This window comes from Lissotriton vulgaris, chromosome 6 (genome assembly GCF_964263255.1).
Source record: "Lissotriton vulgaris chromosome 6, aLisVul1.2, whole genome shotgun sequence".
NCBI classification, from domain to species: Eukaryota; Metazoa; Chordata; class Amphibia; order Caudata; family Salamandridae; genus Lissotriton; species Lissotriton vulgaris.
In genome coordinates this window covers 19,088,967-19,111,871 of record NC_141694.1, presented here as the reverse complement: position 1 = coordinate 19,111,871, position 22,905 = coordinate 19,088,967, and the positions used below count along the sequence as shown (strand labels likewise).

The 22,905-nt window shown below is 44.7% G+C and overlaps 1 protein-coding gene across 1 annotated transcript in view; it reads right to left on the bottom strand.

Moving 5' to 3' along the window:
* LOC147706711 (solute carrier family 22 member 7-like) overlaps positions 1-18,636 on the bottom strand; it is a 306,523-nt gene extending 287,887 nt beyond the window's left edge. The window contains exons 1-2 of the mRNA XM_086925851.1: positions 18,599-18,636; positions 10,732-11,172 (exon numbers count right to left, since the gene is read on the bottom strand). Of these exons, the coding sequence (XP_086781977.1) occupies positions 10,732-11,157 (426 nt within the window). The 5' untranslated portion in view covers positions 11,158-11,172; positions 18,599-18,636. The remainder of the gene's footprint in view (positions 1-10,731; positions 11,173-18,598) is intronic.
* Between the last annotated feature and the right edge of the window lie 4,269 nt (positions 18,637-22,905).

The following is a 22,905-nucleotide window of genomic DNA, read 5'->3' as shown; positions in this document are numbered from 1 at the left end:
CTTCGATATTTTGGTAATTCGATATTTTGTCTGTGTACAATCCTGAGTACAAGGGTGCTTGAATCAGCCAATGCCTGTTTTCTGTCCAGTCCAAAACCACAACCTTGGAAGCATTCACGCACATCGAGGGACTTCAGGACAGATGGGATCCACAACCAGAGTGATCCTGCTGTTGTGTTTTCCGTCCCTCTGCAGAACCGACTGTCTAAACTTGAGAGTCTTGAAGTCCATTGGCCAGCCAACCGAAACCCTCTGCATCTGAAATCAACAGCCCAGGCCTTGACTCCTGACTGTGTCTCCTTGGCATAGGGATTTACAGTACCCGAGCCCTCCTTTGCATTCCAAGGGCTTGCCCCCAAGTCCCTCCTTAGAGCTTTTTTATTAGGTCCCTATTGACTTATTCAGTGTAGCTCTTGAGGCTACCATCCTGACCTGCTCCTCTGCACCCAGACACCCAAGGACAGGTAACCCGAAACTGCTGGTGGTTCCTTAGACCCTGCCCCCTAGCACCTTAAGTCCAGAAGGGCACCTCCGAGCTCTGACTGCACATATCTGTTTGCTGTGTATGTTTGTTTGCAGAATGTGTTTTTCCTCCCAAAGGGTAGCGTTACCAAGTTTGAGGCTTGTAACTCAAAAAAAGTTATTTCAGCATTTTTAGCATTTTCTTGAAAAATAGATGACTCCAAAAGTACTTGAATAATTCTAAAGATATTGGTGTCTAAATTCCTATAAAAATGTACTTTATTTTTACACATCGGTCTGGGATTTCCTGACTGTGTGTGTACAACAAATGCTGAACACCCCTCCATGATAAGCATAAGCTGCTCGACCACACTAGCACAAATAAAACACTTGGGATCATTAGAGTAAGCCCTGTCAACCAATAAGGATCGTCTGGTCTTTTTGCGTGGCATGCCCTTGCATTGTCACTGCTACTTAAAAAGCCACCTAGGTGAAGTAGCTCTCCTGACAAGTGGATGCATGGCCGTCCTTTTATGCTATTTCCAACTGTACTTTAGGAATGTCAAGTATAGCCAATGAACATTGAGATGCTTGTCTAAGGTGCATTCCCTTAAACAAATTAGGCAAAAATATGATAATTCAGACTACAATATTTTGACTATTGTTATTATTTGACCTTGAAATAGAGATAAAAAGGCACTTGTTTCAGACTGATGTCACATCAGGTGTCTAATTGATGTGTATGTCTGAGTGACTTGACACTGTCACAGGTTTATTGGAAAGATAACAACAGACACCATCTGTGTGGAAGGCAGACATGTTGATGATTATGCAGGAATAAAGAATGGAGCCTTGGACTTCTTAAAATTGAGTCAGGCCTTATAGTCTTTATGTCATAATACCATACAGTATCTGGGCCAAAGGTAAAAAAGCTGGACAGACCAAATAAAATAAAGACCATAGCTAAAATGGAAACTGCCCTGTATGGTTTTAAGAACCTACAATAAAACGAAAAATGCCTAAAAGCTAGTGCTTAAAATAGAGAAATGCACACAATTCTGGAGGGAAACAGCCACAACATGTGTGACATTTCTGGAATCATTTCTGAACTAACACATGGAAGAAATTGATATGGGTGAAAGTTGGCTACAAGTAGTATAATTGAAGAGCAAATGCTCTGTAATCACAAAACCATGGCGATTGTTGATTTTAAAAGTATATATACACCCAACCAAAAAAGAGAAGAAGGACAAACTTTCACGCCTGATAAATTTGATAAAGGTTTTGCAAAGAAGTTATCAATGCAGTAGGTTGATTGTTTCAGGTGATTTTAATACAAAAATTATAGGGAATTACTTGAAAAAAGGAGCATGTCAAAAGCTGCAAGGGCTGGAAAAGAAAAGTACACTTTCTGAATGGAAAAACGAAGGGAGATCAGCCCGCAGGCATTACCTTCTCAAGTGGGAAAAAAAATCCACAATTAATTACACAATGGTAAGCAACGACCTACTCCATTTAATTGAATCATTACATATTCAATCTCGTCCTAAAAGTGTTCATTATCCACAAGTTATGTCTTTGCACGCAAACCTGTGTCAGAAAAAAATCACAACAACTTTAACAGAAATGCCTATTATATATAATTTAAGGAAGCTAAAATGGCGTGGTAAAAACATCGAAATAATTATGGATGTGGCTTATAAATATATAGGTGACAGTAGCTCGCTGAGCATACAACCTTTGAAAGAGGCTTGGGAAACATTAGGGAAACTGTTAGTTAACAAATTTCCGGTACTCCCAGAACGCCCAGGACCGCAAAGAAGAATAAATGAACTATGGTATAACTTTCAACTCCGCGAGATAGCAAGGAAGGTGAGAAAAAGAACTGTTGCAGTAAGAGCGGGAAAAATTGTAAACAATCATGAGATCAAAGAAATGAGGAAGAAATACAAGGAGAAGTGCAGGGATGCAAAAAAGGTACATATGAAAAAACTCTGGGAGCAACTACTCTGGGCAAGTAAATTGCCAAACAGCTGCGAATTTTGGGGGATTTTAAATAAATTAATTAAGGGAGCAAGAAGGTATCACATGGCAGGAATAAGCGAGGCAAATTGAGTACAACATATTCAAAATCTGTACAATCAAGCAAAGTTTGATAAGCAATTTAAGCTGGAAAGCGGTATGGAAATCTTGCATGAGGAAAATGAAAGCGCAGTAACTAAACCTCTATTTTTCTTGAAAAACGTGCAAACTAAAGAAGATCTTAAAGAATTATGCCCCAACGGCACAAACCCCTTAACCAATAGTACACAACTAAATGAAGTAATAAGAAAACTGAAAAAGGATGGTGCAGCTGGGCCAAATGGCCTTCTGAATGCACTTTTCAAGCAAGATCCAGACTTTTGGGCCAATTACCTCACGCCGTTATTCAATAATTTGTTCTCTCAAAATAAGACCCTACATTCGTGGAAAGGGAGTATATTTCATCCCATCTATAAGAACGGAAGTAATAATGAGCCATGGAAAAATATAGGCCTGTTGCCGTGATGGATGTGGAGGCAAAACTCTAGGCATCTTGCATCTTGCTAAAGCTAAAAGCATTGACAGAGTTAAAATGCATAATCCCCAAAAATCAAACTTGTTTCAGAAAAGAAATGGGCACAAACACTTTTCTAGCCGCATTAGCAATCCTCACGGGAAAAGCCGCACAAAAGAACACAGGACTTTTTGCGTGTTTTATAGATCTCAAATCTGCTTTTGACAGAGTCCCAAGAGAACGACTCTGGATTAAACTAAAAGAATGGGGACTTCCGCAACAACTACTCAATGCCATAGTAACCCTCCACAACGAAACTTGGGCTAGGGTGAAGTCTTGCATCTTGCTACAGCTAAAGGCATGGACAGAGTTAAAAGGTATAATCCCCAAAAATGCAACTGGTTTCAGAAAAGGAATGGGCACAAACACAAATCTAGCCGCATTAGCAATCCTCACGGGAAACTAATCAATGCCATAGTAGCCCTCCACAACGAAACGTTGGCTAGGGTGAAGTTGGGAGATGGTAGTATTGTATCCTCCAAAATAAACATTTACAATGGCCTGAAACAGGGTTGCGTTTTGGCCCCAAGCCTTTATTTGTCACACGTAAGTGGTCTTCCTCAAATGTTGGCTGAGGACCACATACAGTATCTGAAATATGCGGACGATATTGTGGTCTTAAGCCAAACTTCGATTGGCTTACAAAGAGTCATTAACCACCTAATTGAGTACTTTGACCAGCAAGGATTAGAGATAAATAGGAAAAAAACAAAAGTTGTGCAATAAGCAGGACCTAGTCCAGGAAAATTCACGTGGTTCACCAAAAACAAACAAATAGAGGAAGTCAGGACATATAAGTATCTGGGGATTAATTTGGGCCGAGACATGTCTTTCACTGTACAGAAAAGATCAATAAAAGCAAAGGCCCAAACATTAATCTTTGCTTATAAACAATTGAAACAAAAACTGAATGGCCATCATATAGTCATCTCTTGAAAGTAATGGCCTCGCAACTACTTCCTGCACTCCCATAGGGTTTGGAAATATGGCATGGCCGGGAATTTGAAGTATTAAATGAACTTCAGTTAAAGGTGTATTCTGAAAAGTGCATCACCAGCACAGATCCGTCTGGAATTCAGTCAACAAAATCAGGAATTTCAGCATCAATCAGTTTTTGTAAAACTATGCTGGAAACTACGCTCCGCAGATCCTGGTTCACTAAACAATCTTTTCAGGTTCAAAATAAAAACACAGTTTAATTTGAGAAAAACTCAGTCATGGGAAGAGGTTTGGCGCCGCGGCCAGGGCGACTGACACTGGATGCTGGGGCTCACGGTTTGATCCCTGGCTCCGGCGGCAGGGGTCTGCCCAGCACCATGTGACTCTGGGCAATAGCTCGCTTAATCTTCCCAACGGCCCCCAGCGCTGGGATGCCTCCGGTTTTACAAATACTGGATTTTTTTTATGGAGCGAATTCTTACGATCAGCATTGGCTGCACTAGACATTTAAAAGGCATGGGATAGTAAGATGGAAAGGGCGGCATTCAATAAAGAGTGTAATAGCGCTGCAAAAAATCTGTTCCTTTTGGAAGACAAAAGATTATTGGTAAAACGCAAACACTCTTGGTCAGTTATAAACTCTTATATTAAATCAAAACTGCAAGCCTACTTAGCGACACATTTTCGATTGTTAATAAAAAGGAGTTTTATGCTGTATCGTTTTGGAGAACATGAAACCAAGGATTTGTGACAATCATGGAAATGAAAATTCCAAAATGCAACTTGCAGTTTATGCGGATATCATACCGAATCTTTATGTCACTTGATGTGTGTCTGCCCATAATGAAAGAAGCAAGAATGAGACTTTTAAAACCAATTTTAAATGAACTCAATATACGTACTTGTAGACAAGTCTTAACTTGCTGGCTGGGGGGGAAATCAACTATACTGATCTGTCGAGGGGTTAAGCTACTCACCTTGATTGACAATCTCCTACGAATAGTGGACAATCAAAATGAAATAAGTTGTAAACAGGTCGGAAGTCATCGTATGAATTGTAAAAAAAATAATAATAATAATAATTTTTTTAATGCTTTTACATGTAATCGAATTTTAAAAACGTTGTAAGTATTTTTAATCAATAATTTTTATCTTTAGTATTTTACTTTATGGTTATGATAACCAAATAAACCTTTCTTTGACTGACATTTCTGTACTACGCAATCATAAAATAATCCCTGAATGGGGTTTTGATTGATCTTGCCTATCAAAACTTCATGACATATTAATTACAAATCAATCAGTAATTTGATTGGCTTCAGAAATAACACACAGACTTTCCTCTTTAACAAATTCTTATGAGTCCTACGAATAGGACTAAACCCAGATCACAAACTTCAAAACAGGTTGAAATTACAGATCTACGATGACTAGATGCGTCGGGATCCTTGACGAAAGTTCGACTATAGGACCACCCACTCAAGCCCCGTGGGAATATCTGTCCCACTTGCTTTAGGTAATACACAACAGCAGCAAGTATAAAAAAAATCTCATGCAGGCAAACTGCATACCTTCTATAGAAACCACGTTAGATGTGTCAATGGGGGAGTGGCCTTTTTACTAATCCACCCTGACAAAAGCCCAGGACCTCACTTAGGCCAGTAGAATAGGGCTGAAACACCCTCACAGTATCCTATTTTTAACCTTCCCACCCATCCCAATAATAAAGGATTCTTTTGGTGTGGGTGAGGGATTTTTAATTTTAAAGTTACGTCTGCTTACAAATCATCTTCACAGGGGCTCCCTGAAACATGGTCAAGCCCACCCTGAACTTTAGGAGTCAGTGTGAACCTGATGATGAAGCATTCGAGTGTGTGAGTGTGATACAAAGAAAGGGGTTTCTTTTCCTTGTCACCCCAATTGTGGGTGTGTAATTTCACAACAATCACTGGTCCTATATAAGCCTTCATTGAGACGTTAGGCGCTCCAGAAGGTATACCTTTTTGTTCCAAAGTATACAAAAGTGAGGCTGTATCTATTCATCCTCGCTCCAGAGGATCACTCTATCCTTTAGGGATTGTAGATCTGCACCTCTCCCATATATTGTTCTACACTGGAAAACAAGGATGCTGGGAGACGTGGACAGTAGCACGCTTACATTGGCAAACAACATTCTTTTAAACAGACTGTGGTCTCCAGAAAATCTCTCACACAAGTGTTTAACACATTCTTCAGAAAGGAATGGTTTTGCAAAGATGCCCTGTACACATGCAAAGAAATCTACATTAACGTCCTGGCTGCCTCCTTTCCTCATTCTCTCTGGCACTAGATAAATACAGATAAACAAACTATAACATCCCTACTAAAGTAACTCACTGTATCATCTCTGCTGTCTCCCTGCCCTCTCACTCTCTTGCACAAGAGATATACAGAGTAACAAACTATAATCCCCTATAACATTCCTGATTTTTCACTTTCCTTGCTTCTTCTTGCACAAACTAAATGCAAAGTTAAAAACTATAACACCCTGTCTTGTCACCCGTTCCTTGCTCTCCCCTATCTATTCATCTAAATTATATCCATTTTCATTCTGAAGGAAGCACTGTTAATGAAGGAGGAAGAGTGACTGACTCTGTCCTGTTCTACAAGTGCATGCATTCAAGTATTAACTACAAGCACATACTTACAAAGTATTTATCACCAGAGTACACAGCAGAGTTGTACCTTCTAATCCATACCAGTGAATGTAGTATTAGGTGCTAGTGCACAATGCCAGAGAACTAGTTACTTGCATATATTCCCATTGCAACGCCTACTAGCAGAGCTTAATTTGCAAAATATTAAGTGCCGGGGCTCTGACCAGGAGGCCACTGCAGCTTGCACCACCCATCGCCCTTGTCATTGCTGCCATAACAACTACTAACCATCTATCTTCCATGTAAATGCAACAATTCAGATTATTCCAGGCCCCCAAAGCTAACGGAATGGCTGGGGAGGAAGGTATTAGCAATTTGTTAATGTATATTGTTATCCTAAACAACTGTTATGCTGCTCATCTCTAAATTACATGAGCAGCACCACCATGTGGCAGACTGCCATAAGTTTGGTGTTGACAATTAGGTGCTGCTGCCGAGCACCGGAAAACAATTAAGTGCCGGTGCTCAGCACCAGCTCAAATGGAGCACTGCCTACTAGTGTACATCACAAGAATATTAGCTAGTTGCGCACTCCTCCACAGTTGTAATCACCAGCTAATAACAGAATAATAATAACTTGTAGTGCCTAGCTCCAGAGAATTAATCACCAGTATACGCCTACAACGCATTAATAACTGGCAGACGTAGCAGGTTATTAATTCTAGTACATGTCTTTAGATTATTGACTCACATCAATTCAAAGTCCATTAACAGAACCCTCCCATAGCAAATTAACTAGTGGTGAGTGAAGAATTCTAATCCCCTGTCGGATTTGGCAGAGTTTTGCACACTTTGCGTTCTGTTTGGAGCCTGGAGTTTCTGATTTTACAGTGTGGGGCAAACTCCTGGCACTAAAAAACAGTGCGAGCAGCGCGACTTAACAGACTCTGCCGCTGACGGAAGTCTGCGTGGCACGGAAGAGTTTTTCCGGCACTTTACGGAGTTCCACGGAGGCCTAGAATTAACTTTCAGTACACTCCAGTCTATTAGATTCAAGCACACTACTTCAGAGTATTAAATATAAACCAATCTTCCTCATTATTATTCACCTGCACACATCTATAGGGCATTTACCACTATACAACCCTCCATCTGGAGTATTAACCTCTTATGTACTCCTATAGAGTATTAACTACTATCATATACCTTCTGATTACAGAGTACTGCTTCACTCCTTCGGTATATTAGGTATTAGAGCATTGACCAGTAACACAACTCTCCACAGCATTAAATACTTATGTATTACTATACATCACTAAATTCTAGCTCATGCCTTCAGATTATAGAGTGCTGCTCTACTCCTTCAGTATATTAAATATTAGAGCAATAACTACTAGTAAACCTCTCGACAGCATTAACCATTCCTTCTTTAATTTTAAGGGTAGCAGATTAACTCAAGTTTCTGTCCCTGACCACAGTATCTATTAGCAACTGGCAGTAACTGCACATTCTCAGGCACCTCAAGCCGCTCTCATCCGCAACGAGCGAGTCTTACTCCTTGGAGTAAAAGCCACTCATTGTATGTTACTCTCACTTCTTGGAGCACAGTCTAACTAAGCATGGGCGAATTTTGCAAATCTGGCGTTAACAAATTTGCGTATTTGCGAACTCACAATCCGCAAAATCCGCGAATTCTCGCGAATTTGCGGATTTTTTTTTTGTGTTCGCAAGGGTTTCTGCCAGTTCGCGAGGGTTTTGTACCAGTTCACAATTGCGAACTTATTTGTCGGCTCGCAACGGTCGCCACTATCTTGTTTCTACGTCTGGTTCATCATCACAGGTTCACAGCACCCTCTGTTTCACCACTGCCACCCTGTTTCACCCATGCCACCCTCTGGTACATCAATGCCACCCTCTGGTTCATCACTGTAGATATGGGGGGGAAAAGCAAGCACACCTGCCCTGCTTCAACTGACATGAATTAATTTGGGGTTGATTTATTAATGTGTCACTGTTTTAAAATTCCAGTCTGGCACCTGCTTTCTTATCTGTAATTTGCTTTCTGTTGCAGTGCAATTTTTTTTTCCAGGACCTTCGTGGCCTACTTGTAGCTATTCTATGAGCCTGCTGTGAGGGTCAGAGCAGGGTCATAGAATTGTTGCAACTAGCAACTGAACTCTGGAGGGGCCCCAGTCAGGAAGCACTACAGGGAATGGTTACTAATGATGAGTTTGAACCTTTGCACCTGCTGAGTGCTTTCAGTTTTGCAAAACTCGTTTTTCTGCAGAACAGCAGCAACTGTAATGCCACAAACAAACATAGGCAACTGAACTCTGGAGGGGCCCCTCAGGAAGTACTACAGGGAATGGTTACTAATGATGAGTGAACTTTTGCACCTGCTGAGTGCTTTCAGTTTTGCAAAACTCGTTTTTCTGCAGAACAGCAACCGTAATGCCCCAAACAAACTTACTTGTGAAAGTTGATTTCTAATCCAAAAGTGATCCAAAGAAAGTCAAAAGGCCTCAAATCCAAAAAAGTGCAGGCAAATGTCAACCTGAGGAGTTATTCTGATAAAAATCATCATTTTCAGAAAGTCTATGCTGCTTACTAGTGGATTTCTTGTGCAGAATTGCAAATTTTGTAATTTCGCGAGTGCGAGATTGTTGCTGCCCGTCGCACCCACATGTTCGCAATTGCGAACTCTCGCGATGCGTCGCCAAACTCCTGCGGGATCCCGCAGCAAGATCCAAAATGGCGCAGCACTCGCAAAATATCGAGAAAAACAACTCGGCAAACGCTGAATGACGGTAAGTGAACGCCGCATGCCGCAATATTGTATCACCAAGAAAAAGAATCCGCTGCGCGAGAGTTTGCGGATTGCGAATTTACCGAAAATCCGCAAAATCCGCGAGCGGAACGGATTTTCCACCCATGCTTAAGTCTAACCCATTTGGTGAGGGGCCGATTCACAGAACTAACTTAAGACAAAATCCTAAACGTACTACTTTTGGTATTCACAGAAGTTAGGATTTAGTCTTAAGTTTGTCTTAAGACAAACTTAAGAAAGACTTAAGACAGACTTAAGACAGACTTAAGAAAAACTTACGACAAAGTTAAGACAGACTTTAAGACAGACTTAAGACAAACTTAAGACAAAATCCTAACTTAGTACTGTTTTAAGTCTGTCTTAAGTCTGTCTTAAGTCTGACTCAAGATTGTCTTAAGATAAACCTTAAAACAAAATCCTATCTTCTGTGAATACAAAAAGTAGTAAGTTTAGGATTTTGTCTTAAGTTAGTTCTGTGAATCGGGCCCTATGACTCCACTCACAAGGGCACAATCATAGGGCCCGATTCACAGAACTAACTTTAGACAAAATCCTAAACTTACAACTTTTGGTATTAACAGAAGTTAGGATTTTGTCTTAAATTTGTCTTAAGACAGACTTAAGACGGACGTAAGACAGACTTAAGTTAGGATTTTGTCTTAAGTCTGTCTTAAGTTTGTCTAAAGACAACATCCTAACTTCTGTGATCACCAAAAGTAGTACGTTTAGGATTTTGTGTTAAGTTAGATCTGTGAATCGGCCCCTGTGTAGTTAGATGGGACTCTCACTCACTATGGCACAATTATACAAATTAGATGTGAGTCTCACTCCTAGGAGCACAGTTTAACACATTAGGTGCTGGACTCACTCCTTGGAGCAAGTCTCACTCATTTGGTGTGATTCTCACTCCTTAGAGAATAATGTGATCCACAGGGTGTAATTCTCTATCTTTGGACCAGAATCTTTCTCATTGGCTATGTGTATCACTCCATGGAACAGTCTAATTCTTGGCCACTCTCTACAGTCTCATTGGCTTTCATGTATTCGAAGCATTGGGGTGTTTATCTGTGTTATATTAAAATATTAACCTTTCGTCAAAGTCTCATTCTAGTCTCCGAGGGTCCGAAGCCTATATTCATCCTTGGTTAGATGTTGCAGTATTTTAAATTGCATAAAATGAATTCACTCATATTTTACTTTTTTCTTAACGCTTGACTAGCTGTCATAGTCACCCTGTGAATACGATCTGTTCTAATATGATCAGCTCTTACCTGTGTGGCTATCGTAGAGGTGAACTGGGAGTGGTCATAGGCCCAGCCATGCTGGCAGCTCTGCAGGGTGGATGCTTTCAGTGGTCCCCAAGTGGAGCTGTTGGGTGGTCCCCCTGTGTAGTCCTTAGGTCTTATCCAGGTGGAGTTCTCCAGCAGGTGCCACTGGGGCTCTCTGTACATCTTGCAGGAGCTCAAGCTCCCATCTGGCTCTCTAGGGATGTTGATGAGGAGCAGCTCCGCCTCCGTGAGGTTCCCAAACTCACCCTGATCAGAGAGGGCACAGTGGTGAGGAGGCACCACAGCCACAAAGTTGTTCAGCAGGTAGTGAAAAGGGAGGTTGATCCTTGGAATTGCCAGGAGTAACAAAATCAAGATCTGAAAGTTTCCAAAGCCCCCGGTTTCTTGGAGGAGGTCCTCGAACTTCATCCTGAGCAGAATCCACTGAAGGGCAAATAAAAGAGAGGAGAAATATCAGAGAACTTAACCAGACCCATACTGCACCTTAGGGCAGAGATATGGAGAGGTAGACATCAAAGGAGGAGAAGAGAGAGAGAGGAGATCTGAAGCTTGTGGATATCAGTGGAAAAGACAGAGACATGAAGAAAAGAAAAGAGAACTTCATCCAGAGCAGTATTCCAGCAAGGGAATGTTAGAGGTGAAAGGTCAGAGAACTTTATAAAGAGCAGTACCCCACTGTGAAGAGAGGAAGGAAAGGTAAAATGTCCTTCATTATCACCACCCCAGTAAGTCAGAGATATTTTTCAGGGTCACAGGGGCTCCCCTCTGTGGTCTAGTTGTCACAAGCAGGGATCCTAGGTAAATATGTGCGAATTTTGTGAATCAGCGGTTCGCGAATTTGCGCGAAATCGCAAAAAAATCTGCGAATTTGCGGCTTTCCCCACGAAATCGCTGATTATTTTGCAATTTTGCACCATACTTAACTGGAGTACTTTCTACTGGCTAATCAGTAAGTGCTACCTCGTTGGGTAAATGTATAGTGCTTTTCCTGCACTACAGATGAGGAGGGCCAGAAGAGTTGCCTCCAGTGACCATGTGTGTGTAACTTAGCCATCGCACTGAAGGGCGCCCGGGGTCCCTCGAGTGAGCTGTCCGTCATAGTGTGTAAAGGGCGGGAAGATGGTGCACACCGCTAGTGTGTGTGTGTGGGGGGGCAAACGGGGGGGGGGGCTTCTTTGCGAGTTCACATGCCTCTTGTGTGTATAAAAGGTCAGGCACAGATCAGAGCAGCAGATGAGGGGAAAGCAGCTCCTGGTTACAGGAACTGCACGGGGATTGCACTCGTGAAAGTCAAGGATGCAAAGGCCTCCATCAAGCATCATAGCTAATTTTCGATGGAAGATATGGGGAGAAAGCACACCTGTCCAGCCTCGACAAAGAGCACAATTTTTTGGGGCTGATTAACTTTGCCATCGCGTCGAGGAGCGCCGGGGTCCCTCGAGTGAGCTGTCCATCATAGTGGGTAAAGGGCAGGAATACGGTGCACACCACTAGTGTGTGTGTGGTGTTGGCAAACTGGGGGGCTTCTTTGCGAGTTCACATGCCTCTTGTGTGTATGAAAGGTCAGGCACAGATCAGAGCACCAGATGGGGAGAAAGAAGCTACTGGTTACAGGAACTGCACAGGGATTGCACTCGTGAAAGTCAAGGATGCAAAGGCCTCCATCAAGCATCATAGCTAATTTTCGACTGTGTATATGGAGAGAAAGCACACCTGCCCACCCTCGACAAAGCGCACGTTTTTTGGGGCTGATTAAGGAGTTACTGATTTTGACCTTCAACTCGGGCACCTGCTTTATCTATATATGTAAGTGCTTCCTACAGGAGCCTCGTTGTCTACTTGTAACTATTCTCTGACCCTGCTGCGAGGGTCAGAGCAGGGTCAGAGAATAGTTGCAAGTAGGCAAGGAGGTGCCGCTCAGGAAGCACTTACTGGGTTATAGCAGGTGCCCAAGTTGAAGTTAATTTCTTTGTAACCATTTTGTAAATGGTAACAAAGAAATTAGCTTCAACTTGAGCACCTGCTGTAACCCTGTAAGTGCTTCCGGAGCGAAATTCATCCTGCTCGTGGATTCGTGGATTTTGCCGCGATTTCGCTCAATTCGCGGATCGCGAAATTGCGGTAAATCTGCATATTCCGCGAGCGGAACAAATTTTTTTACTAGGCCAGAGAGGGACTGCCCCACTGGTGAAGTCTGACTGAAGCCTCTTCCTAGACCTGCAGGAATGTGTCAGAACTCCTCCCTTCTAGGCCTGTCCACAGGGAATGGTATTTAATACCTGAGAAAATGGGTCTCCTAAATTAAATGTGACCAGTCATGACTGGGGTGCAGAGGGACTCCCACATCCCACGTCCCATGTTTCACTGCAATAGCTGTCTTGCAACCTGCACATTGCATCTAGTTGTTATTGTGTGCATAAAGTGTGGAGAACAGGAAAAGGCCAACATAAAGGGCACACAGTGTGCCCTGACACCAACCTGCAATGAAGGCAGTGAGATGAGGGCAGACAATAAACATTGCTTGTGGCCATGCTGTGAATGCAGCACGATGAGGGTAGACAGTGACTACTGCCCTGCCCCTTGGGCAGGACAGACATATTAGAGCGACTGCCACCCCTCACCCTGCAGTGAAGACTAAACGTTTAGGGGGAACCTCTAGCCCAACAAAAATGGCAGAGAAATGAGGGCAGACATTGGTCACCTTCCCTAGCCCAATAGTGAGGGTAGAGAAATTAAACCTATGGCCACATGTGAGTTTTGAGACATAAAGCTAGACAGTGAGTATAGCCTTCGGTGTTCAGAGAGAACAGACACAAAAAGACAGACTGCAGAGTTTGCCTGGGGCCACAGGAAGGGAAGAAAGATGAGTTGCCACTATTTAGGCCCTCTAGATGAGAACAGATACATTGGCACAAAATTGGACAGTAATTCTTTGCAAATCTTTAATTCACATTATCACCCTGGGTAGTATCATGGTGCTGAGGTGTTAGTCTAGCAAAGCTTAGGGCCTTGGGGGACTATTCGAAAAGCCATGTCTTTAGCTTCTTGCAGAATTAAAGAAATGAGAAGGAGGCTGTTATGTGTAGCAGCAGATTGGTTCACGCTTTCGTTGCAATGTAGGAAAAGGCTTAACTGCTGAAACTGGTTTTTCATTTGCGTGGGAAGCATGGAAATAGGAGTACAAATCAGTGGATCTATCTGGAAGGTTTATTAAAGCAGATGCGACTGTTGAGGAATGCTGGGCTATTGTTATGTAGTGCCTTGAAGCGTGGGGGAATGCAGCATGGAAGGTTGTGAATGATTCTGCACTCCAAGCTCTGAATGGCCTCAGCCTTCTGAAAGGGAAACTCATATTGTGGAGAAGAGTGCTGGCACAATGTAGAAGGAGAGCTGGTCACAGGGTACAGGGAGAGCTGGTCACAGGGTACAGGGAGAGCTGGTCACAGGGTACAGGGAGAGCTGGTCACAGGGTACACGGAGAGCTGGTCACAGGGTACAGGGAGATTCAACTTCTATAAGTTTAGCGGAGAGTGATTGCAGAAAAAAGGGAAACTCATATTGTGGAGAAGAGGGCTGGCACAATGTAGAAGGAGAGCTGGTCACAGGGTACAGGGAGAGCTGGTCACAGGGTACAGGGAGAGCTGGTCACAGGGTACAGGGAGAGCTGGTCACAGGGTACAGGGAGAGCTGGTCACAGGGTACAGGGAGAGCTGGGCACAGAGTACAGGGAGAGCTGGCCACAGGGTACAGGGAGAGCTGGACACAGAGTACAGGGAGAGCTGGGCACAATGTAGAAGGAGAGCTGGTCACAGAGTACAGGGAGATTCAACTTCTATAAGTTTAGCGGAGAGTGATTGCAGAAAAAAGGGAAACTCATATTGTGGAGAAGAGGGCTGGCACAATGTAGAAGGAGAGCTGGTCACAGGGTACAGGGAGAGCTGGTCACAGGGTACAGGGAGAGCTGGTCACAGGGTACAGGGAGAGCTGGTCACAGGGTACAGGGAGAGCTGGGCACAGAGTACAGGGAGAGCTGGCCACAGGGTACAGGGAGAGCTGGGCACAGAGTACAGGGAGAGCTGGCCACAGGGTACAGGGAGAGCTGGGCACAGAGTACAGGGAGAGCTGGGCACAATGTAGAAGGAGAGCTGGTCACAGAGTACAGGGAGATTCAACTTCTATAAGTTTAGCGGAGAGTGATTGCAGAAAAAAGGGAAACTCATATTGTGGAGAAGAGGGCTGGCACAATGTAGAAGGAGAGCTGGTCACAGGGTACAGGGAGAGCTGGTCACAGGGTACAGGGAGAGCTGGGCACAGAGTACAGGGGGAGCTGGTCACAGGGTACAGGGAGAGCTGGTCACAGAGTACAGGGAGAGCTGGGCACAGAGTACAGGGGGAGCTGGTCACAGGGTACAGGGAGAGCTGGTCACAGGGTACAGGGAGAGCTGGTCACAGAGTACAGGGGGAGCTGGTCACAGGGTACAGGGAGAGCTGGGCACAGAGTACAGGGGGAGCTGGTCACAGGGTACAGGGAGAGCTGGTCACAGGGTACAGGGAGAGCTGGTCACAGAGTACAGGGGGAGCTGGTCACAGGGTACAGGGAGAGCTGGGCACAGAGTACAGGGGGAGCTGGTCACAGGGTACAGGGAGAGCTGGGCACAGAGTACAGGGGGAGCTGGTCACAGGGTACAGGGAGAGCTGGGCACAGAGTACAGGGGGAGCTGGTCACAGGGTACAGGGAGAGCTGGGCACAGAGTACAGGGGGAGCTGGGCACAGAGTACAGGGAGAGATGGTCACAGGGTACAGGGAGAGCTGGTCACAGGGTACAAGGAGAGCTGGTCACAGAGTACAAGGAGAGCTGGCCACAGAGTACAGGGAGAGCAGGTCACAGAGTACAGGGAGAGCTGGTCACAGGGTACAGGGAGAGCTGGGCACAGAGTACAGGGGGAGCTGGGCACAGAGTACAGGGAGAGATGGTCACAGGGTACAGGGAGAGCTGGTCACAGGGTACAGGGACAGCTGGTCACAGAGTACAAGGAGAGCTGGTCACAGTGTACAGGGAGAGCCGGTCACAGAGTACAGGGGGAGCTGGGCACAGAGTACAGGGAGAGATGGTCACAGGGTACAGGGAGAGCTGGTCACAGAGTACAGGGGGAGCTGGGCAGAGAGTACAGGGAGAGATGGTCACAGGGTACAGGGAGAGCTGGTCACAGAGTACAGGGGGAGCTGGTCACAGAGTACAGGGAGAGATGGTCACAGGGTAAAGGGAGAGCTGGCCACAGAGTACAGGGAGAGCTGGTCACAGGGTAAAGGGAGAGCTGGCCACAGAGTACAGGGAGAGCTGGGCACAGGGTACAGGGAGAGCTGGTCACAGAGTACAGGGGGAGCTGGTCACAGAGTACAGGGAGAGATGGTCACAGGGTAAAGGGAGAGCTGGCCACAGAGTACAGGGAGAGCTGGTCACAGGGTACAGGGAGAGCTGGGCACAGAGTACAGGGGGAGCTGGGCACAGAGTACAGGGAGAGCTGGTCACAGAGTACAGGGAGAGATGGTCACAGAGTACAGGGAGAGCTGGTCACAGGGTACAGGGAGAGCTGGTCACAGAGTACAGGGAGAGATGGTCACAGGGTACAGGGAGAGCTGGTCACAGAGTAACGGAGAGCTGGTCACAGGGTACAGGGAGAGCTGGTCACAGGGTACAGGGAGAGCTGGTCACAGAGTACAGGGAGAGATGGTACAGTTTTTATAAAAAGCTTGTGGTCATGGACAGGGAAGCAGCTGACAGTAGAGAGAGGTGAGTGCACCCTACTCTTGGGGCCATAGAGAGAGAGAGATGTGGTGAGAAGATCTTGTGAGTAGGGTGTGCAGCCTACTCTTGTGCTCATAGAGAGGGAGCAGCAGGTAGAAAGGGAAGCCTTGAAGTGGAAGCGATGTCCCATGGCAGTGGGGAGTGAGCAGAAAGGTGGAGCTGAGGGGGGGCTGCTAACAGTGCAATGGTGAGACGCAGAGTAGAGGTGAGCTGCAGACTAGGGTAGGTGGCGGCGGTACTGATAATAATGGGTAGGGCTAGTAGCACTAGTAGAGCGGCTAGTAAGGCTTCTAGTAGTGGAGGGGATTAAAGAAGAGTGCTACTGAGTATGGAAAGAAGGGTTTCTGACAGTGGTTTTCCGGTGCTAGAGGGGTGTTTGGTGGAGTAGGGGTCCTGCTTCGAGCTGGAGGGAAAGTTCATGGACAGACAGATGGTTGTGGGTAGGAGGGCTGGGCGAATGGACTGCTGGTTGGATGTATAGGTGGGTTGTTGGGGTGGTTGGTTGATTGATGGATGGATCCTGGTTTGAAGAATCGGCTGCTGGATGGACGGATGGGTGGATATGGGATGGCTAGTTGGGTATTGAATGGATGGACAGATGGGTGGGTACTGGTGGATGGATCGATGATGTATGTATGGATGGATGCAAAGATGGATAAGTGATTGGGAGAGTGGATGGATGGACAGATAGATGGATATGTATGTATGGATGGATGGATGGATGGTTTGGGTGGATGGATGGGGATGGATGGATGGGTATGCATGGATGAAAGGATGGATGGGTATGGATGGATGAATGGATGGATTGGGTGGATGGATGGGGATGGATGGATGGATGAATGGGTATGGATGGATGAAAGGATGGATGGGTATGGATGGACGAATGGATGGATGGATTGGGTGGATGGATGGGTTTGGATGGATGGATGGATTGGGTGGATGGATGGGGATGGATGGATGGATGAGTATGGATGGATGAATGGATGGATGGATTGGTTGGATGGATAGGTATGGATGGATGGATGGATTGGGTGGATGAATGGGGATGGATGGGTATGGATGGATGAAAGAATGGATGGGTATGGATGGATGAATGGATGGATGGATTGGATGGATGGATGGGTATGGATGGATGGATTGGGTGGATGAAAATATGGATGGATTGGACGGATGGATGGGTATGGATGGATAGATGGAGATGTATAGATGGATGGATGAGCAGGTGGCAGGATGGATTGATAGATTTGTGGTTGAGTATGATGTGGACGAATAATGAATGCTGAATGGATAGGTGGGAATAGGTTTTAGGTAGAAGGATGAAGAGATGGATGGGTGGTGGGGGAAGAATGGAAGGACAGATGAGTTGATGTTTGGTGGGTGGGTGCATGGATGAATATGTAGATGAATAAAAATGGATGTATATGTGGATATGAAAGGGTGGTTTGGAGAATTGATTGGATGGATGGAGGCGTGAGTATGGAATGGATGAACTGATACTGCTGTTAGGTAGGTGGACTAACTAATGTACAAGGGTGGATGGGTCTGTTCTGGTGGATGATTGGTTGGGTGCATAGAAGGATGGATGGGTGGAAGGATGGAAGTGTGCATATATCCATGGATGATGGATGGATGGGTGGGTGTGTGCATGTATGCATGGATGAAGGGTAGATGGGTGGGTGGGTGTTTGCATGTATGCATGGATGAAGGGTGGATGGTTGGGTGTGTGCATGTACACACAGATGAAGGGTGGATGGATGCGCCCCGTCCTTGAATCTAGGAGAAAGCTAAACCGGCCTCCTTGAAACAACACTAAATGATGACACACAAACTGTCCACCCCTTTGCCTACAATCCACGCCTTGAAGCACTCTGACGCTCTCTTTCTCTCTGCCTTCGACCACGTGCAGCGCTCCGACACCTTTTAGGTGCCGGTGGCGCTATGGAAATCCCAGCACACGCACGCATGGACGGACGCGTGGAAGATAGAGGGTGGGGGTGAATATGGGGCGTATGGATGAATAGTTGGATAGATCGATTACTTACAGCTTGGCTCCTGGCTGGCAGTGTCCGTCACCTCGGGGGATGTTGGTTTCATCTTCCACGCTCCAGGGCTTTATACAGCTCCCTTTGGACTTTGGGACCCGCCAGGAGCAGACAAAATTACTATTTAACTTTCCTTCCCCTGATCAGCAAGATTTCTCTTTTCTTCTTTGTTTTCTTGGACTTCTCAGGCCCAGGTACATCCTGGACCCCGAGGCAGGTGCAGCCGCAGCCCCTGGGGAGTGAACTCTGCACTGGGCGATAGGGTGCAGATCACACGTCTCTGCTTGTCCAGGGGCAGCTCTAGGCTCATGGCAGCCCTGGGCAGGAAGCGTAGGTAGGCGGCCCCGGAAGGGGGGTCTGAGCGGGGCCCCGGAAGAGGGAGGTCAGGGTGTTTGGAAGTGGAACAGAGCCGGAGGCCGCCAAATCCCTGCCAGGGGCCGCCACGTAAATTAGTATCCATCCTCAGAGGATTATTACATTAAGGATATATATTGGCGTGGTGGCCCCTGGAGTTTGGCGGCCCTGTGCAGGTGCGCAGCTTGCACATACGTAAGGCCGCCCCTGGCTTGTCTAATGCAAGGACCGCTGGGATTCTGCAGTTTGTGCCTCTGATGCTCCATGGTCAGGATTCATGACAAAAACATAAAGGTACATTAAGAGGTTTACAGCTCTACTTGAACGTACATTTAATGTTTTTGCTTTTTCTGGTGTTTTTGTGTTTTTTATAATTAACAAACACTCCCGGTAGTATCTAGATACACTGCACCTGCGCAGGTTTCCGAAAGTCCCACTGGGGAGGTCATGTCCGGCCTCCCGCGGTCTCCTCTCTCTTCATTTTAATTTTAAATTTCTTGGTAGGTAAAGCATTTTCATTGTTGCAGAAAACTGTTTTCCTACACACCCGCCCAATCTGGAGGTGACCCTGGAAGAGGGGTAAATGTTGCGATCATAGCTTGTGGACTGAAAAGGATACCTGCATATCCTGTCTTGCAACACACACTTCCATCCCCTTACATGGGACTCACTGCTGTGGACTTTTCATACCCGTTGCAAAGTAATCTACTGTAGGACACTGTTGGACTTGGTCCTTTCCGCAGGGTCAGCCCCAAGCTTTTTGACTTGACTTTTCAGTTTTCTTAATCCGTTTTTGTTGACTTTTAGGACTCTTCACACATTACCACTGCTGACCGGTGCTAAAGTACTTGTGCTCTCTCCTTTAAACATACTAAAAGTGGTTTGCACCCAATTGGCACACAAAGTATATTTAAGTCCCCTGTAAACTGGTCTTACATGAACTAGGGCCTGTAAATTAAATGCTACTAGTAAGCCTGGTAACTATAGTCGGCAGAATTCCCGCTATCCAGCCAACTGCATCTAATACCTACCCGGCGACTGAGCCGTGAAAGTACGCTAATGCGACTCCCCCTTCACCCACCCTGAACTCCGGATTCTAACCTATCTGGAGCCGCCCTTGCAGAAACCTCCTCCCTCGCCCAAGCCCTCCTATTCCGGACTTGGTGGCTATGGAGGCTCTATCTAACAGGCATGCATTCAATGTCCTGATGATGATCCGTTTATTCATTCAATGGATCGAAATGCCGTCAACACCGTAAACACACCTTATACACCCAAAAACTTTTGTTTACATCGCTGTAAAGTGTTCTTTTGCGATTGTTTCTCACAATGCTTTGTATTTCCTATGTCTTTCAAAGCAAAACGCTTTGCCTGATCCCCCTGTTCTTTGTTTTCTTCCATGTTGTGTATTCCACTGGCGACGTAGGACACAGGCTTGTGACCCATTTTATGTATTTTTGTGCATCATTGACTATATTGCTTACAAGAAAATATTAGACCACTGTCCGGCTGGACAAGTCCACTAAATATCGCAACGATTAAGTCTCTATTCATTACGTGGTTTCCTATCTTTCCTTTCCGGGGACAACTGAACTGTTGTTCTAAATAACCAGTGAGCCTGCAGCACTATTTTGCCAACTTCTAAAGAAGACTTTTAAAGATGCCCTAGCCTGCCATTGCAGCCTGTGTGTACAGTTGTAAACTGCCGTTTCGACCTGCCAAACATTTTGTCAGGCCTTACCCTACCTTTTTAATAGATACAATTCACTCCTAGGGTTGGCCCTAAATAGTCCATAGTGTAGGGTGCTGCGAAGTAAGAATGTTAGTGAAAGTCTATTAAAAGAAATTTCACTACTGTGAGGCTTAACTCTCCCATTGGATAACATTTGGTTACCTACATATACTAAGGGCTAACTCTCAATTGGCAGCAGGTAGGAATGGCGAGTTTGGTGTCTAAAGGATTGTTATTTAAAACCTTCTTTAATGGTAAAGGCAGGTTTTAAGTCCTAATTCTGAAAGTTCCACTCTTAGAAAGTTGGCATTTTTTGGTCCCAGTAATTCGGTGCCTGCAGCTTGTATCCCGGGTCACAGTACTATATGTAGCTAGCAGTTTGTCTTTGTATATTGCTTCCAGACTGTGAAACAACGGAGACTAAATGTTTGCAGGATGGGTTATCTCTAACTTGATGAGGGGAAGGAGCAGTCACCTACCACAACTGTTCATCACAAAAGCACACTCACAAAGGGGTTGACACTAGTCTTTTGTGACCCCAGACAAGCTGGGAACAGGGTCGAGAGGCAGGAAATCCCAAACACCTCTGGTGGTGAAAACCTCCAGCACCTTCTCCTACTTCAATATGGGCACCTAGTAAAATGAATGGACTCTGTGACCCAACTCTTTAGTACACCCCTGGACCTGTAAAAAACTGAGAAAGACTACTGAGCCACTCTGCAAGAAGGACTGCTGCACGATTGTCCTGCTGCCCTGCTACCTTGCTGCCTCAGTAAAAAGACTGGACCTTCATCTTGAACCCAGGACCACCTTTCCAAAAAGTGATTAAAACTCTCTTATTGGGAATATGTGTGTGTTAATTTACACCTTAGTTCTAGGTTGGGAAGGTAATCAGCACACTTTTTGGCCACTGAACCTACTTCACATTTAAGAATTCCAGAATAATTTACAACCTAAGCTGGCCAAAACACTTGATATTAAGTTTTTTGCTAACACACTTTACAAACCATGCCTCACACATTGAGATGGAAATGAAAATGGTGACCCTGGGACTATAATTGGACTCTGTGTCCCTTACGTATTAAAGTAAACCTAGTGCAGGTTTAATTCTTTTGCCCTGTATACGCAAAATCTAGAAAGAAATGGATCTGCCCCCTATGCGGCAAGCTGGGTTTAAAGAAATATATAGAAGCAACTAAGGGTTATAAAAATGGACACATTCCTGCACAAAGTCTATATCTTGGGCAGACACCTATTCGCAGTTGCGCTCTTGCGGAAGAAAAGGGGCAAATAATTTTTAAAAATTATTCCAACTCCAAGTGAGTTATAGAAAAGTCACTATTCACTCATATTCACGCTTATAATCTCACTGTGTCATCATTTAGTTGGATTTTTATAGAGCTTCCAACCCATTTGCACCATATATTTAATTTTTTTGTAACTTGGCTGATTCTGATGATTGCCTGAAGACAATCAACTAACAAGAGAGAACACTTTTGATGAAAAGTCCAAATACTTTTAAAGGCGATTGTATTGTTTTAAAAAGAAAAATGGCAGCTCCTTGTGCTTGGCTTAGTGTGGACCAAAGATGTTTTATTAGAGACAGGCATCTGCATCGTAAATGTCATGAAAAGCCCTTTATAACTGGCGTGGGGACAATATTACATGTGCATAGTAGGTTGACGCGTTAGCAATTTAGATGGAACCTAAATCAAATATAGTAAAATGAATAATATTGTATTAAGATTATCTGTATGGTTCATTTATAATAATCTTTGTTTATTGAATTGGTTCCTAGTCTTAACAACAATGCAGGTAAATCAGACTGTATTATGATTTTATATATTGTTTTTCTAAAATAATATCAGGTCTTGAGCAAATGCAGAGGGTGTCCCTGCAAGAGTATACAGTCCAGACCTAGTACAAGGACACAGAGAACCCGGTACCTTAAAGAACTTGGTATCACATTATCTGAATTCATAGGCTGTTTTTTTATATTTAGATTGAACTATTGAACAAAACTTCATAGCTTCACACTAAGACTGTGTAGTTACTCATGGTGAGCATAACAGACCCATTATGATCGTTTTATTGACCACAATGAGCTTTGTACAGTTTATTTGGCAGTACATAGACAATACTTTGAATCTCCTTCTGTGTGGCTATGTAGTATTTGTTCTCTGTGGGATGTATTTATGTGAAGTTTTGTCGTTATGTTAAC